General features: G+C 35.2%; 1 protein-coding gene across 1 annotated transcript; it reads right to left on the bottom strand.

The window, feature by feature from the left end:
- Window positions 1-12,720: 12,720 nt before the first annotated feature.
- On the bottom strand, window positions 12,721-14,174 carry LOC123533264 (uncharacterized). The gene has a single exon (XM_045314906.2). The coding sequence runs from the start codon at window positions 14,092-14,094 to the stop codon at window positions 12,721-12,723; it is 1,374 nt and encodes a 457-aa protein (XP_045170841.2). The 5' UTR covers window positions 14,095-14,174.

Genomic DNA, 14,174 nt, shown 5'->3' with positions numbered 1-14,174 from the left:
TGTGTGTTGCCAAGCGTTGCGCTAATAACAATTTGGTTATTTGCGCTGAACGATATACAAACGCACAGATTGGTTATTTGCGCGCCACAACGTTAAACTTTATAATGTTTTTTCCATAAATGGTATCTATTGTTTACAATCACGTACTTTCATTGCCTTGTAAAGGCAGACAATACAATCAGTGATGCATAGCAACGCCAGCAAGAGTTGCACCGCCGTCCATTATAGTTTTTGTTTAATCATATTTTATTTGCTCTATTTACATATTTACAATAACAGAACATATACACAGCATAAAGAAGTAAAGCAAAAAGGGTTGGGCAACAAGTACTTGCAACATTAATGAATGCCCTCCCCTATGTCTATTATATTCAGTACCTAAATATCACTTTTTTTTAAGAACTCGTATATAAAATCTTTCTATTATTAAAAAAAAAAAAAAAACGATTTATAACGTAATACTGACGTTTAAATATTTTATGGTGGAGAGCTCAATAAAACCAATTTTGAACATGAAAGTCCAAATCTAGGTATAAAGTTACTGAAAATGCTGAAAGCCATGGTGGTTTGGATATATAAGACTTTAACTCATCTTCTGCCTGATGTTCTGCTTTTTGTAGCGTTTGTTATTAGACTAGACATCTCTGTAATGAAACCAAGGCATTTAACATACTTTCATTGACTTTTGAAAATTTCCGAAAATTGGGGGCTAATTTCCTATGCATATCAAAATGTTACTATAGGTAGCATATGCAAGGTATATAGAATATATATAGATATTGATCTACCATATGGTACTGGGTGATTTCTTTCAGCTTTCACAAAACTTATCCGTATAGAACTAAACGTAAATGAGTACCTCATATTAAAATGTTCAAGCCTTAGTAATTCGGGCTACTATGACCTGAGTTTTTGTCCTTAATATATCTGTGTGAATTAAGCTTTCAATCTATCATTTGAGGGGCTTGACAGCCGAATCGGTTTAGTGTTTAGGGGAAGATGACGAAGTCAATTTGGAGTAACAAATTGATATTTACAGAGCAAATGTTACTATAGGTTGCATATGAAATAAATATATATCTATTTGTTTTTATCGCATCCGTATACGACTCAACGCAGGTAGGAACCGCGTGCAAATCGCATTACAAGCCTGTTTTAATCCCGGGCTAATGTGACTTATGTGTTTGTCCCCCTCTATTATTGAAAATATATCTTTGAAATCAGTATTGTGATCTACAATTTGAGGGGTTTCACCGCCGATTTGGTTCATTGGTAAGGGCTGGGTGACGGTATCAATTTGAGTAAAATTATAATATTTACAGAGAAAAATAGTAGGAAACCGCGTGCGGATCGCATTACAAGTCTGTTTTAATCCCGGGCTAATGTGACTTATGTATTTGTCCCTCTCTATTATTGAAGATATATCTTTGAAATTAATATAATAATTGTGATCTACAATTTGAGGGATTCACCGCCGATTCGGTTCATTCGTTAGGGCAAGGTGACGGTATCAATTTGAGTAAAATTGAATGTTTACAGAGAAAATAGTAGGAAACCGTGTGCAAATCGGATTAAAAGCCTGTTTCAATACCGGGCTATTCTAACTTATGTGCCTGTCCATCTCTATTATTGAAGATATATCTTTGACATCAGTATTGTGATCTTCAATTTGAGTGTTTTCACCGCTAATTCGGTTCATTGGTTAAAGCAGGGTGACGGTATCAATTTGAGTAAAATTTAACATTTGCAGAGCAAACGTTATTATACATACGTTCGTTGCTTGCAAATGAAAAATATATGGTACTGTGAGATTTCTTTCAGCTTTCACAAACCTCATCCGAATAGGACTCAACGCAAATGAGGAGCTCATATTACGATGTTACATTCCTTAGTAATTCGGGCTACTATGACCTAAGTTTTTGTCCTTATCTGGCCTTGAAAACATATCTGTGTGACTAAAGCTTTTGATCTGCCATTTGAGGGGCTTTACAACCGAATCAGTTAAGGGTTTAGGTGGGGATGGTGACATCAATTTGGAGTAACAAGTTGATATTCACAAAGCAAATGTAACTATAGGTTGCATATGAAATAAATATATATCTATTTGTTTTTTATCGCATCCGTATACGACTCAACGCAGGTAGGAACCGCGTGCAAATCGCATTACAAGCCTGTTTTAATCCCGGGCAAATCTGATTTATGTGTTTTTCCCTCTCTATTATTGAAGATATATCTATGAAATTAATATTGTGATCTACAATTTGAGGGATTCACCGCCGATTCGGTTCATTCGTTAGGGCAGGGTGAAGGTATCAATTTGAGTAAAATTTAATATTTACAGAGATAATAGTAGGAAACCGTGTGCAAATCGGATTAAAAGCCTGTTTCAATCCCGGGCTATTCTAACTTATGTGTCTGTCCCTCTCTATTATTGAAGATATATCTTTGACATCAATATTGTGATCTTCAATTTGATCTACCATTTGAGGGGCTTTACAAACGAATCGGTTTAGGGTTTAGGGGGGATGGCGAAATCAATTTGGAGTAACAAATCGATATTTACAGAGCAAATGTTACTATAGGTTGTATATGAAATAAATATATTTCCATTTCTTTTGGGTTTCAGCTTTTACAAAACGCATCCGTATTTAGCTCAACACAGGTAGAAACCGCGTGCAAATCGCATTACAAGCCTGCACTACTGTGTCTTAAGTGTTTGTCCCTCTCTATTATTGAAGATATATCTTTGAACTTAATACTGCAATCTATAATTTGAGGGTTTTTTTTTCTGTCGAATCAGTTTATTGGTTAGGGCAGGGTGACGGTATCAATTTAATATTTACCGAGCACATAGTAGGAAACTGAGTGCGAATCGCATTACCAACCTGTTTTTCTCCCTGGCTATTGTGACTTATGTGTTTGTCCCTCTGTATTATTGAAGATATATCTTTGAAATTACATTGTGTACACTTTGGTAATGCTTGCATACTGTCGCACTGACCTGTGTAGTTTCGCTCGGGGCATTATGGGTAAGAACTATTTTCAACATGGAATCCTAAACAAGGAAGTGAAAGTATGTATTTCAATTTTAGTTGAATATTCACCATTGTTGTTTCCAGGGTATGATTAATTCTAGTGTATTCATTCGAGTATCATTTGAAATGATTTATTTAAGTTAACTGCAGTCGTGCAAATCAATTCATACGTGAAAAACGGTATCGTTTAGCTTGTATACCTGCAAAAGTCTGCATGTATTTTTCTCTACTGTACATGTACATTATTTCATTAAACGAATGTACAAGAGTTTAAATACGACAATTTTCAGTATATCAACAATAAATTAAAATGTCAGTTATACAATTTTTATTTGGGCAGGCAAAATTTCCAAAGTACCAGCTCTAGTAAGAGATGGTCCAGACGTAGAAGGCTCGATACCAGACGCACACTTTGATTTATAGACAGGTCTGTTTGGTATAATATAATTCTACTGTACTCTTTTTTTCTGTAAATAATGCAATTAGATATATTGCTAGCTGTTAATTACTAGCTAAAATATTTCAGCGTCAGAGTAGTCCAAAATTTGAATATCCTTATTTTTTTGACTGGTCGATATCCCCCTCCGAGGAAGACAACGTGAATTATTAGGCTATAAAATCGGTCTATCCGAGGTCTCATTATTTAGACCAGCGTCAGAGATGTTTAAGAGATAAGTTATGGTAGCAATCTACCAGAGGTATTGTTTTCTTGTTTTGTTAATTGATATTATTGTTTTTTCTATACAAATTGGAATAAACAGTTAATTCACATGAGTTTATACATGTATGATACATAATTATTCTATAAAAACCTCCCAGCTTGCTTTGAAATTTAAAACAAAATCTCATAATTTCTTATTTCTCAGTGACAGGTAGCTCAGTACTTCTCAATCAGCTGCATGATCTGTCAACAAAAAATGTAAGAGATAGAAACTAGTGTGAAAAGGAATCTTTCGAAACAGAGTCAGTTTGTTATTTTTTATCAAAATAATAGGACAGTGTTGTGTATCAGTTACAAAGGAAAGGTTGCAAGTCTCATTTGGAGGGGGAATCGCATTCCATCAACAAAACAATGGGGGAAATTGCGTCATATTACATTTTTTTGTCATAAATGATTTAAAATTACATTTCAGAAGAAAGGGACTTAAAAGCATATTGCTTTGTGTTTTAAATGGTGTGGTTGACATAATGTTTACTAAAAGTTTTGGTTGGAAGATGTAAAAAAATTGGAGAGAATGTTTTGTCAAATATTGGAGATTAAACATACTTTCTGAGAGAAGAATGAGCCAAATATTTACAACTAACCTGGTGAAATAGAATGCTTGTGTGAAATAAAACAGACATTGAGCGGAATCTAGAAACATTTTAAACGTCTTTTATTGACTGTATATCCTCGGATGACCAAACTGCGCCACTCTAAGCTTTAACAGTAAAACGTAATATAAATAAAAAATATGAGACAAAACTGTTATAACTGGTATTTTTATACAATTTATTCCTCCTTATCACAGTGGGGACATAAAAATTTGTCACCCTTCCTAATCACTCTGACAGGAGAACAATAGATTAAATGAACCCAGTGCATGCATGGAAGGCCATTTCTCATCCCATCACACTGTGCCCACTTTGCAAACACCAGAGATACACTTTTAGATAGCTTAGTAGGCGTGAACGTTTCACATACAGTGACTGTTCATCATCAGAATCACTGTCACAACTGTCATGTAGTAAGTTAATGTGTGATGGTCCAGGTTGATGTTCCTTAGCAGGTGACACTTCTTTTGTTTTTAATTTCGTCTTTTTGTCATTACATTGAGTCTTTCCCAACTGCTTTCTCTTTGATTCATTTTCTTCACTTTCGTAGTCCTTTCATCCTGCTTATAACTTCATCAGTTACTTGCTTTCCTGTCACAATCTTACTTATAGTTTTTTTTTTGTTTTTGTTTTTCTCTTTTTCACATTTTATGTTTATTAGCTGAGATTCTTTCCTAGCAAATACTTCAAACGGATCAGCAGACTTGTCCTGCACCTTAGCACTAACATCAACTTCAATGCCCCCTTCTACAGTGGCCTGGCTGTCATTTTCATCTGCTTCTTGGACGTTATTGGGCTAGTATACTTCTGCTGGTATAAGTAATTCAGCTGGAATAGCATCTTTGTCCAATGGAAAAATACCAGTGCGTTTGAATGCAGACTGAGCATTTTCTGAAGATAAGGCCTTTGTATATACTCGGCATGCTACCTCACATACATTATAGAGGGTCAGAGTGGCTTCCGTCTGCCGCATCAGCTTGTGACATTCTGAACTGAAGATACATTCGAAAGGACCGTAGCAAGAAACATCTAGGGGTTGAAGAATGTGGCTTGTATGTGGGGGAAGATAGAAGAATATGATGCCATTCTCCTTAGCCCACTCACAGATGCCCACAGCACTTTTTGTTTTTCGCGCCCTGGAATGAACATCACAAAATGATTCATAATATAAAGTCGGAAAATAGCTTGGTTGGACCAGCTGAATTCACTGACCATTGCATCGGCTCCCGGGGATTTTCCTTCAAGAAGCTTTGTGTTCATTTGTTTCCCTGGGAAAATAAAAAAAAAGATTGCACTAATACATCCTAGAACAGTCACAGTCTTTCCATGGCCAGGTATCACAGCAGGGGGACAATGTGAAGAACTTCCAACTATGTGGGATGGTTTATGCTCTGTAGTTTTTCCCTTCTCATCCAAATTATAGATAAGATGAGGCTTGTCTGTTAAGGAATGTTCTACAAGACATAGTTTTAGGTTTTCAAAGTATGTACATACAGTACTGTCTGATGCCATTCTTGCTCTAGAATATTCTAAATTTCTAGGTTTCAGAACACGAAGTTCCGGCCATCGGTTGAGAAACTCCCGTATCCGCTTTAGTGACATTAGAGAGTTTGAGATTTCAACCTTCGCCTTCCCCTTCAACGTCTCTCATATATATTTGGGGTAAAACGTCACCGATATGCGTGTATTTTATTTATATCAGACGTTGCTACTAAAGTTTTCCATCTAATATCAAGTAAGCCTAAGACTTCGCTTTATTACATAGTTTCAGGATTTCTGCTTGTTAAGTTATTCGATTATCCATATGTATAATTGGACTAAATTTGATGCGAAAAACTATCAATAAGTATAAGAATAATGAAGTTTTGTTTGGCTGATGATTTTAACTAAATACATTGAATTGAACCTGGAAGTATGAAGTTATCAACTGATTTTGAGAAACTTTGAGATTTTGTTCAAACTTTAACTTCTACGGCATATTTGTGTCCTCGGGCGGTATTGATTATACCAGATGGGCCTTATTGTCGTAAGAAGTGAAGTTTTGAACGTCCGAAGTCAAAACTTCACGAAAGTCAAAACTTCAGTCTTTGTACATCTACTCTGTCCACATACTCGGCATCAAAGACTGAAATCTGGATTGAGGCACATGGCATGACAGTCATTTTACTTGAAAAATTAATGATGACACGCGATTATCATTTGTTGGAACATTTTATTTTAACTTCCAAATAAAATCAATCCGTTTCTATCGGACACTTAATAAGACAATTGCGTTTTAATTATAAACATTAAATGGTACTAGTAAGACGGAAACAAATTTCTGAAGTATCAGACAATTTCAGATCTATGATATCACGATGCGAGAAGTTTCCTGTTAGCCGTATGGGATAACTCCATTCTTTACATGCACGGACCCAGAGCCTGGCAGAGGGGCATTGTCGGTCAATCCCCCTTTGATTCTTACACTTTATAAAGAAAATCGGTCTTGAAACTCGGTGTGACTACCCCCACCCCCGCCCCCACCCCCTATGAATGGGTGACCCCTCTTTAAAGTTGGTGTCCCTCTAATCAAAACTCCATGATCTGCACATGCTTTACTTATGAAATAGTATATTCAAACAAATACGTGTATATGCCCACATGTTATTTTGTGCGACAATTTTCGTCTCCACCTAGCAGTTCTTGACTGTTTCGCTAGACACATGGTGACTTGGCACGATTAATTATATTGTGCTGTCTGAGAGTTTGGCATTATACAGAGTCAATCTGAGTGACATGAGGCCAAAACGTACGATATCACGAGAGTATCTTACGTTTGTTTCAGATCGCTTGTTAAATGTATTAATAAATTATCAACATATCTTTTAAAAGGTTAGATTTTCAACAGGTACAGTCTACAAGTAAAACGCGTCTTTTAAGGAATTCGGTGTACAAAGTACCAATTCAAAGTAAAAAAACTTTAGGAAAAACTATGAAGTATACGGTGGTATGTTTAGGACATGCAATTATTTTTTGTAGGATTGAATTATCTTGAGCGATCAACATCTTATCTCGTGCGCACGACATCTTATCTTGAGCGATCAACATCTTATCTCGAGCGATCAACATCTTATTTCGTGCCCACGACATCTTATCTTGAGCGATCAACATATTATCTTGAGCGATCAACATATTATCTCGAGCGATGAACATCTTTTCTCGGTCATCTTATCAATATATATTAAGGACCTTTGTGTGAATTCAGATCATTAGTAATAACATACGGCTGCCACCGTTTTTGTATTTGTTTCGATTATACTTATAGCCGTTTCACATGTTTGCAGGGTTAGAAATTTAAATACGCAAACTGATAAAAAAAGGCAGCAAAAAATCAGTGATGATGCAAAGAAATAAACTTAAGTCCTTGACAAAAAAATTAGTATGTAGGCTTCGCCCATATCTTAAAGAATTTCCTTGTTTTCCCTTAATTCATGCATGCAACTTTTCTGCGCGAATTTATCAGTCGAACTGAAATTTGTTGCTTTTCTAACATGCAGTATGCATCATTGGTTATGTTCGTTTGATTTTGAAGATAGGATGACCAATTATATGCATTGCTCTCCCAAATGATGTGATAAACTTGTACATGTACTTGTGGGAAGTTTAAATAACAGCGGAATAGGCGGGACCCTAATTGACAACTTGTCCGTATGTTTTACTGATGACCTAAATGCACACACAAAGGGTCTTAATATATATAAATAAGATGTCGTGCGCTCGAGATAAGATGTTGATCGCACGAGATAAGATGTTGATCGCTCAAGATAATATGTTGATCGCTCGAGATAAGATGTTGATCGCTCGAGATAAGATGTTGATCGCTCAAGATAATATGTTGATCGCTCAAGATAATATGTTGATCGCTCGAGATAATATGTTGATCGCTCAAGATAATATGTTGATCGCTCGAGATAAGATGTTGATCGCTCAAGATAAGATGTCGTGCGCACGAAATAAGATGTTGATCGCTCGAGATAAGATGTTGATCGCTCGAGATAATATGTTGATCGCTCGAGATAAGATGTTGATCGCTCGAGATAAGATGTTGATCGCTCGATGTGATATGTTGATCGCTCAAGATAAGATGTTGATCGCTCGAGATAAGATGTTGATCGATCAAGATAATATGTTGATCGCTCGAGATAATATGTTGATCGTACAAGATAATATGTTGATCGCTCAAGATAATATGTTGATCGCCCGAGATAATATGTTGATCGCTCGAGATAATATGTTGATCGTACAAGATAATATGTTGATCGCTCAAGATAATATGTTGATCGCCCGAGATAATATGTTGATCGCTCGAGATAAGATGTTGATCGCTCGAGATAGGATGCTGATCGCTCAAGATAATATGTTGATCGCTCATAATATGTTGATCGCTCGAGATAAGATGTTGATCGCTCAAGATAATATGTTGATCGCTCGAGATAATATGTTGATCGTACAAGATAATATGTTGATCGCTCAAGATAATATGTTGATCGCCCGAGATAATATGTTGATCGCTCGAGATAAGATGTTGATCGCTCAAGATAATATGTTGATCGCTCATAATATGTTGATCGCTCGAGATAAGATGTTGATCGCTAAAGATAATATGTTGATCGCTCAAGATGATATGTTGATCGCTCGAGATAAGATGTCGTGCGCACGAGACAAGATGTTGATCGCTCAAGATAATATGTTGATCGCTCGAGACAAGATGTTGATTGCTCAAGATAAGATGTCGTGCGCACGAGATAAGATATTGATCGCTCAAGATAAGATGTCGTGCGCACGAGATAGTTTAATCATAAAACAAATAACACATGTCCTAAACATACCACCGTAGAAGTACTAGTCAACAGCCTTTTGTGTTTGCTTTATCTCATATTTTAACTTAACTTCAAAGTGTATCTAGAAATGCATTTGTAGTAGTTGGTGTCTCACGTTTTTGTTTAAAAAATATTAACTGTAATATCTTTCAAGAACACCATCAACAACAGAATACGTTGATATGATTATCAATTTTATTTCCTCTCATATATAATTTACAATCGTGCATTGTATACTGACATCATTTTATATAAAATGACTTTTTTTTTGTAATCGCACTAAATATCCATGCGATGATTATGTTAATTGAAATGTTTTTATTTAATTTTAATTTTTAAAACCTCTTGTAAAAGTCATGCACTTTCGGACAATTGATATCAAAATGCACGAGACAAACGATCATAATTACAGATAAATTGAATGGGCGGATTAAAAGAAGTAAGGTTCATTCTAAAATTTGAAATCTCAAGGAATTTTAATCGAACTTCAACTTCATACGTTAACTTCGCTAGAGACGTTGAAGGGGAAGGCGAAGGTTGAAATCTCAAACTCTCTAATGATTCCTCTTTACGTCGCTTACTAAATGGTACTACTAGATCAAATGCCAAATTCATACATTCCTGGCGTGTGTAACCGTATCCATAATTTGCCATCGTTTTAATGTGATTAACAAGCTTGGCTTCTTCCATTAATGAGAACAAAGGGGGTTTCCCAGTGGTCACAGTATCAGGATGCACTTTTCCATTTAAACCGTCTCTGAGAGTAGTGTGTGGCACATTGAATAACCGAGCTGCTGTTTTAACTGGCATGTTATTCTCTATGCATTCCTGGTATGCTTGGACTAGTGCATCTGGTGAATAATTCCTATTAGTACGCCTGATCTTTTGAGGTTTGGGCTGAAAATAGAGGGAAAATGAAAAAAAATCACTAACTACCAGGGACGAAAAAAACTATAAATTAGAATAAACTTGGCCTTAAAGTTAATATAAAGTCTCTTGACTTTCATTCATAAAAATGTAAACATTGCAGACGAAGCCTCCTGGATATTTTTACCTTTATGTTTTGTGTGAAAAAAGTAAATTATTTTGCATTAAGAAAAAAACACACATAAAAACAGTTGGTTGTTTGTACCGCATTTTGGCTAGATTATTTCTTCACCGGATTTACTACGATATAGTAAAAAAATTTCCCACGGCCACTCTCGCGCGTGGAAAATTCTTGCGTTATTACAAGAAAAACAAACAAGATGGCGCAGTTTGGTCGATGGCGCAGTTAGGGCATCCGACGATACTGAACATATTTGCTCTTATTACAAAATCTAGTCATGTCATTTACTGAACACCAGCAATTTAACGCATTTAACAAACACTATATATCATTTGAATTTTCAGCAAGCAGGACAATTTCATCAGCGTTTAATAATTTACATTCTATTTATCAGCAATGTCAATTTTTATGTAAAATATTCATCAGATATATAACCACGTCGTTGATGTACTAGTTTAAGTTTAATTAAAGTGATGAAAGAATACAGTCATGTCGTACCCAGTTTGAACATCAAACCTGTCAGTGTTGAAGATATCTATACAGCCTATTCATTTCTCGCGATTCTAGTTATTTGCAGACTTACACTGGGTAAATGCAGAGTGCAATGTTTAAGATCGTGCATGGCAATTTTCACTTAAATTTTGAATTTGCTTTAGTTTCAAACTCGAAGTAATATGCATTTTAGTTATAAGAGTAATGAAATCCTTAGTTGGCAGTACTACTTTGAGGTTATGAATTCAAGTCTTACTCAGTCACGACCGCACCTCGTATGACACCAGCACTGGCTATTCATGTAAGCGAACTCAAGAGCGTGATTGAAATAATCTTGAAGCTTTCATCACCATCGAATTAAAATGAATGTGTATAAAGACGGTCGCCAAAAGTCTGATGTAACAGTCACAATTCCTAGAACAAAAATTGGACAAGGCTAACATTATATAAATGTGTATGTGACATCGTCTCCGGATTCTTTATGCCAAGGCGCGTATTCATAACATTTGAACTGAACTTAAATATATAAATATATCTTTTTTTGTTTCGCCCTTTTGCATATGTAGCGAAACGCGTCTACAAAAATTTTAGCAAAATTTCATTTATACATATCATCTTTAAAACCATACTTTTTCTGCAAATTGTTTATTTCCTGTCTTAGTCCAAGACTACACAAGTTTAAGACTTTTTTAAACAAAACTCATATTGAAATGTTGACTCTACTCAAACAAAGAATTTAAACAGGTTACTGCATTCTTTTGCAAGCACAAAAACAACAAATATTGATGGATGATAATGCTCTAATGTCCAATTTGCTATTATTAAAACAAACAAAATATATATTATTTAGGTTTTATATATTTATTTACAGTTATGCTGAAACAATTTCTTTTTACTTACATTTAGCTACGGCGACAACCTTCTTTCTCTACACGGGCCTCAAAACACTTATTTGTCATCCATGGAACCTAATTGTAACAGACCTTCTAGGATCACTGAAGCGTGATGGAGGTATGTCATTAAATTTATGTTCAAGTTACAAATGAGTTAAGCGAAGTTATCGTTCTATGCATCTTTCCAGAAATTCCAGGTCAATGAAGACGTGCCCAAAGCTTGTCTCTGATTATAAAAGCTATGAAGGCTGTAATTCAAGTCAATTTATGTTTGTATTTGTTTGCTTCTACGATGCTATACTGTGATGAAATATAATAAAGAGTGGTTAAAATTTTGTTCATTTTCTAATATTTGGTTATTTTCTCTCTAAGAACCAAGACGGCTATATAGAGCAGAACAAAACAAAAGTTTATACAAGTTTATTATAATTTAATGGAACATTTGATGCAACAATTAAACTTATATCTATCATAGGAATAATTTTATTTTTCATCTTTTATTAACACTTTTAAATAAATATAATATTTCTTATTTTCACGAATATTTCCGTTTTGCTAACTTGACATTAGTATATCAGTTTAGGCTTAAAAAATATGTTTCCGGTAACATGCTAAAATTAGGGTAGGTAAGTCGGTAAATGTTTTTTTTACTATTATTAAGTGGGACTTTTTGGAAATTATTTTCGTGTCAAAAATGAATACAGATAAGAGGATTATGCCTTTAGAGCATCAGTAAGTTGATTTCTAACATCACTGACCATGTTTTAATCCAAAAAGTGCAGTTTTGCAACATTTTTTAAAAACTTTAAAAAATATTTCTCCAAGGCCATAAAAACATTAAGGGTCTGTCAAAAGTTTAGGGTAGGTCAGGACAGAGGAAACAAACGATTTATTACGTCTTAGCATTGCTATAGAAAATTATACTAGAAATCCTGTACCATACTGTTTTGCATTGTCACATATGTTTTGAAGGAAAAGTTTTTAGTTCAACGAAAGGATTTTTTTTTTCGAATTAAACTAAGGAAATTATAAAAACGTAAGCATACATCTTTGTCCTTAAAAACTTATAAAAAGTCTCTTTAAGTACATTGTACATCAATAGAGTCATCATGGTGTGGTGCAAGACTTCCCGTACTCTTACAGTGTGCGAAACCAGTTTTCCATACATCTCTTATATCCTGTAAGCTTCTAGAATGGTAGAATGTTCCATGTGTCGCTGACGTATGTATCACGTGGTTTGTCTCATCAAGACTGCCCTTAGTTCTGTAGTAGTGAAGAGATGCTACGCGTTTATTTGACTGATCTTTGATACTGTTACTAATAACATAGTCCGGCGATTTGCACGTTGAAGCCGAATTGTATTTGACTTTAATGTTGTATTTTATGTCGCCAAAAATAAGTTTTGGAACATAAGGTTTAATGTAGCGAAATTTAAACACAAATTCATTAATTGATAATGCAATATAAGCTGTACAGTTAGATCCAATAGTAACATTTTTTCCAGTTCGATCCATCTGAAAGCACTCATTGACTCGCACATTTCCGCTCATATCACTTTCCTTTATGACAAATTTTGTTGGCCCAGTGAGCTCGTCATACTGAATTATAATCATCCTGTCAACTTTTTCTTGTCTTATTTCATTTATCTTAAAAAGTCTGAAAAGATTGCGATGTTCCGCGTACCTTGAAGCAGTTGTGTTCCAATCAAATAGTTCGTGGCTAAAATAGATACTGACATTGTTGAAATATTTCGCATCATCGTACTCGCCCTCAACATAACTGTTTGGAACTTTGAAATTTATTGTGCCATCAGGATTTCGCTCGTACTGCGTAAACAAGAAGACCATTGCAGCACCCCCTAATGTTATGATGAGTCCAGTCATAATCAAAGCTCTGTTAAAAACGCGACTTCTTGATTCATGATTTTTCTTAACGCGCTTGATATCACGTATGGCCTTATTGCTGCAGTAAAGTATTAACGAGAATAAAACTCGGATGATAGCACCAGCAATTAGCACAGAAGCTTTAACAAGCTGAAAGTAGCTGATGGCTTCTTCACGACAGGCAATAATAACAACGTTGATTGTAATTTGTGGCACATCTTCTATCCATATTATAACGGCTGATAGTAGTTCCAAATCGAACCATGGATTACCTCTGAAAATTTCCAGAGATAAGTTAATTATTTCAATAGTTATTGACTGGGTTCCTATGATACAAGTTACAAGAAGTGCGTATCGGATGCTTCCTTCAAGTGGTCCATAAACCAAGCCCTCTTTTGTGTTCGCAACGTCATTATACAGCAGCCAGTCACTGGCGAGATCCGCTGTATCAAGGATAACGATCAACAAGAAAACAATGAATTTGAAGTAACGTTTGCCATGAAAACCACGACAGAATGGTATACTTGATACCAATCCATCAGGTTTTGTTCTGATAGCTTTATTTTCCATGGTGCTATTTAAACATTTTGTTCTGTTTTACATCTTTTTCCTTTAGGCATTATCATCTAGATTATTTGTAAGAATATGAC

This window comes from Mercenaria mercenaria, chromosome 12, assembly GCF_021730395.1.
Source record: "Mercenaria mercenaria strain notata chromosome 12, MADL_Memer_1, whole genome shotgun sequence".
Classification (NCBI taxonomy): Eukaryota; Metazoa; Mollusca; class Bivalvia; order Venerida; family Veneridae; genus Mercenaria; species Mercenaria mercenaria.
Note: the sequence above shows the minus strand (reverse complement) of the source record. Positions and strands in the feature narration are given on the sequence as shown.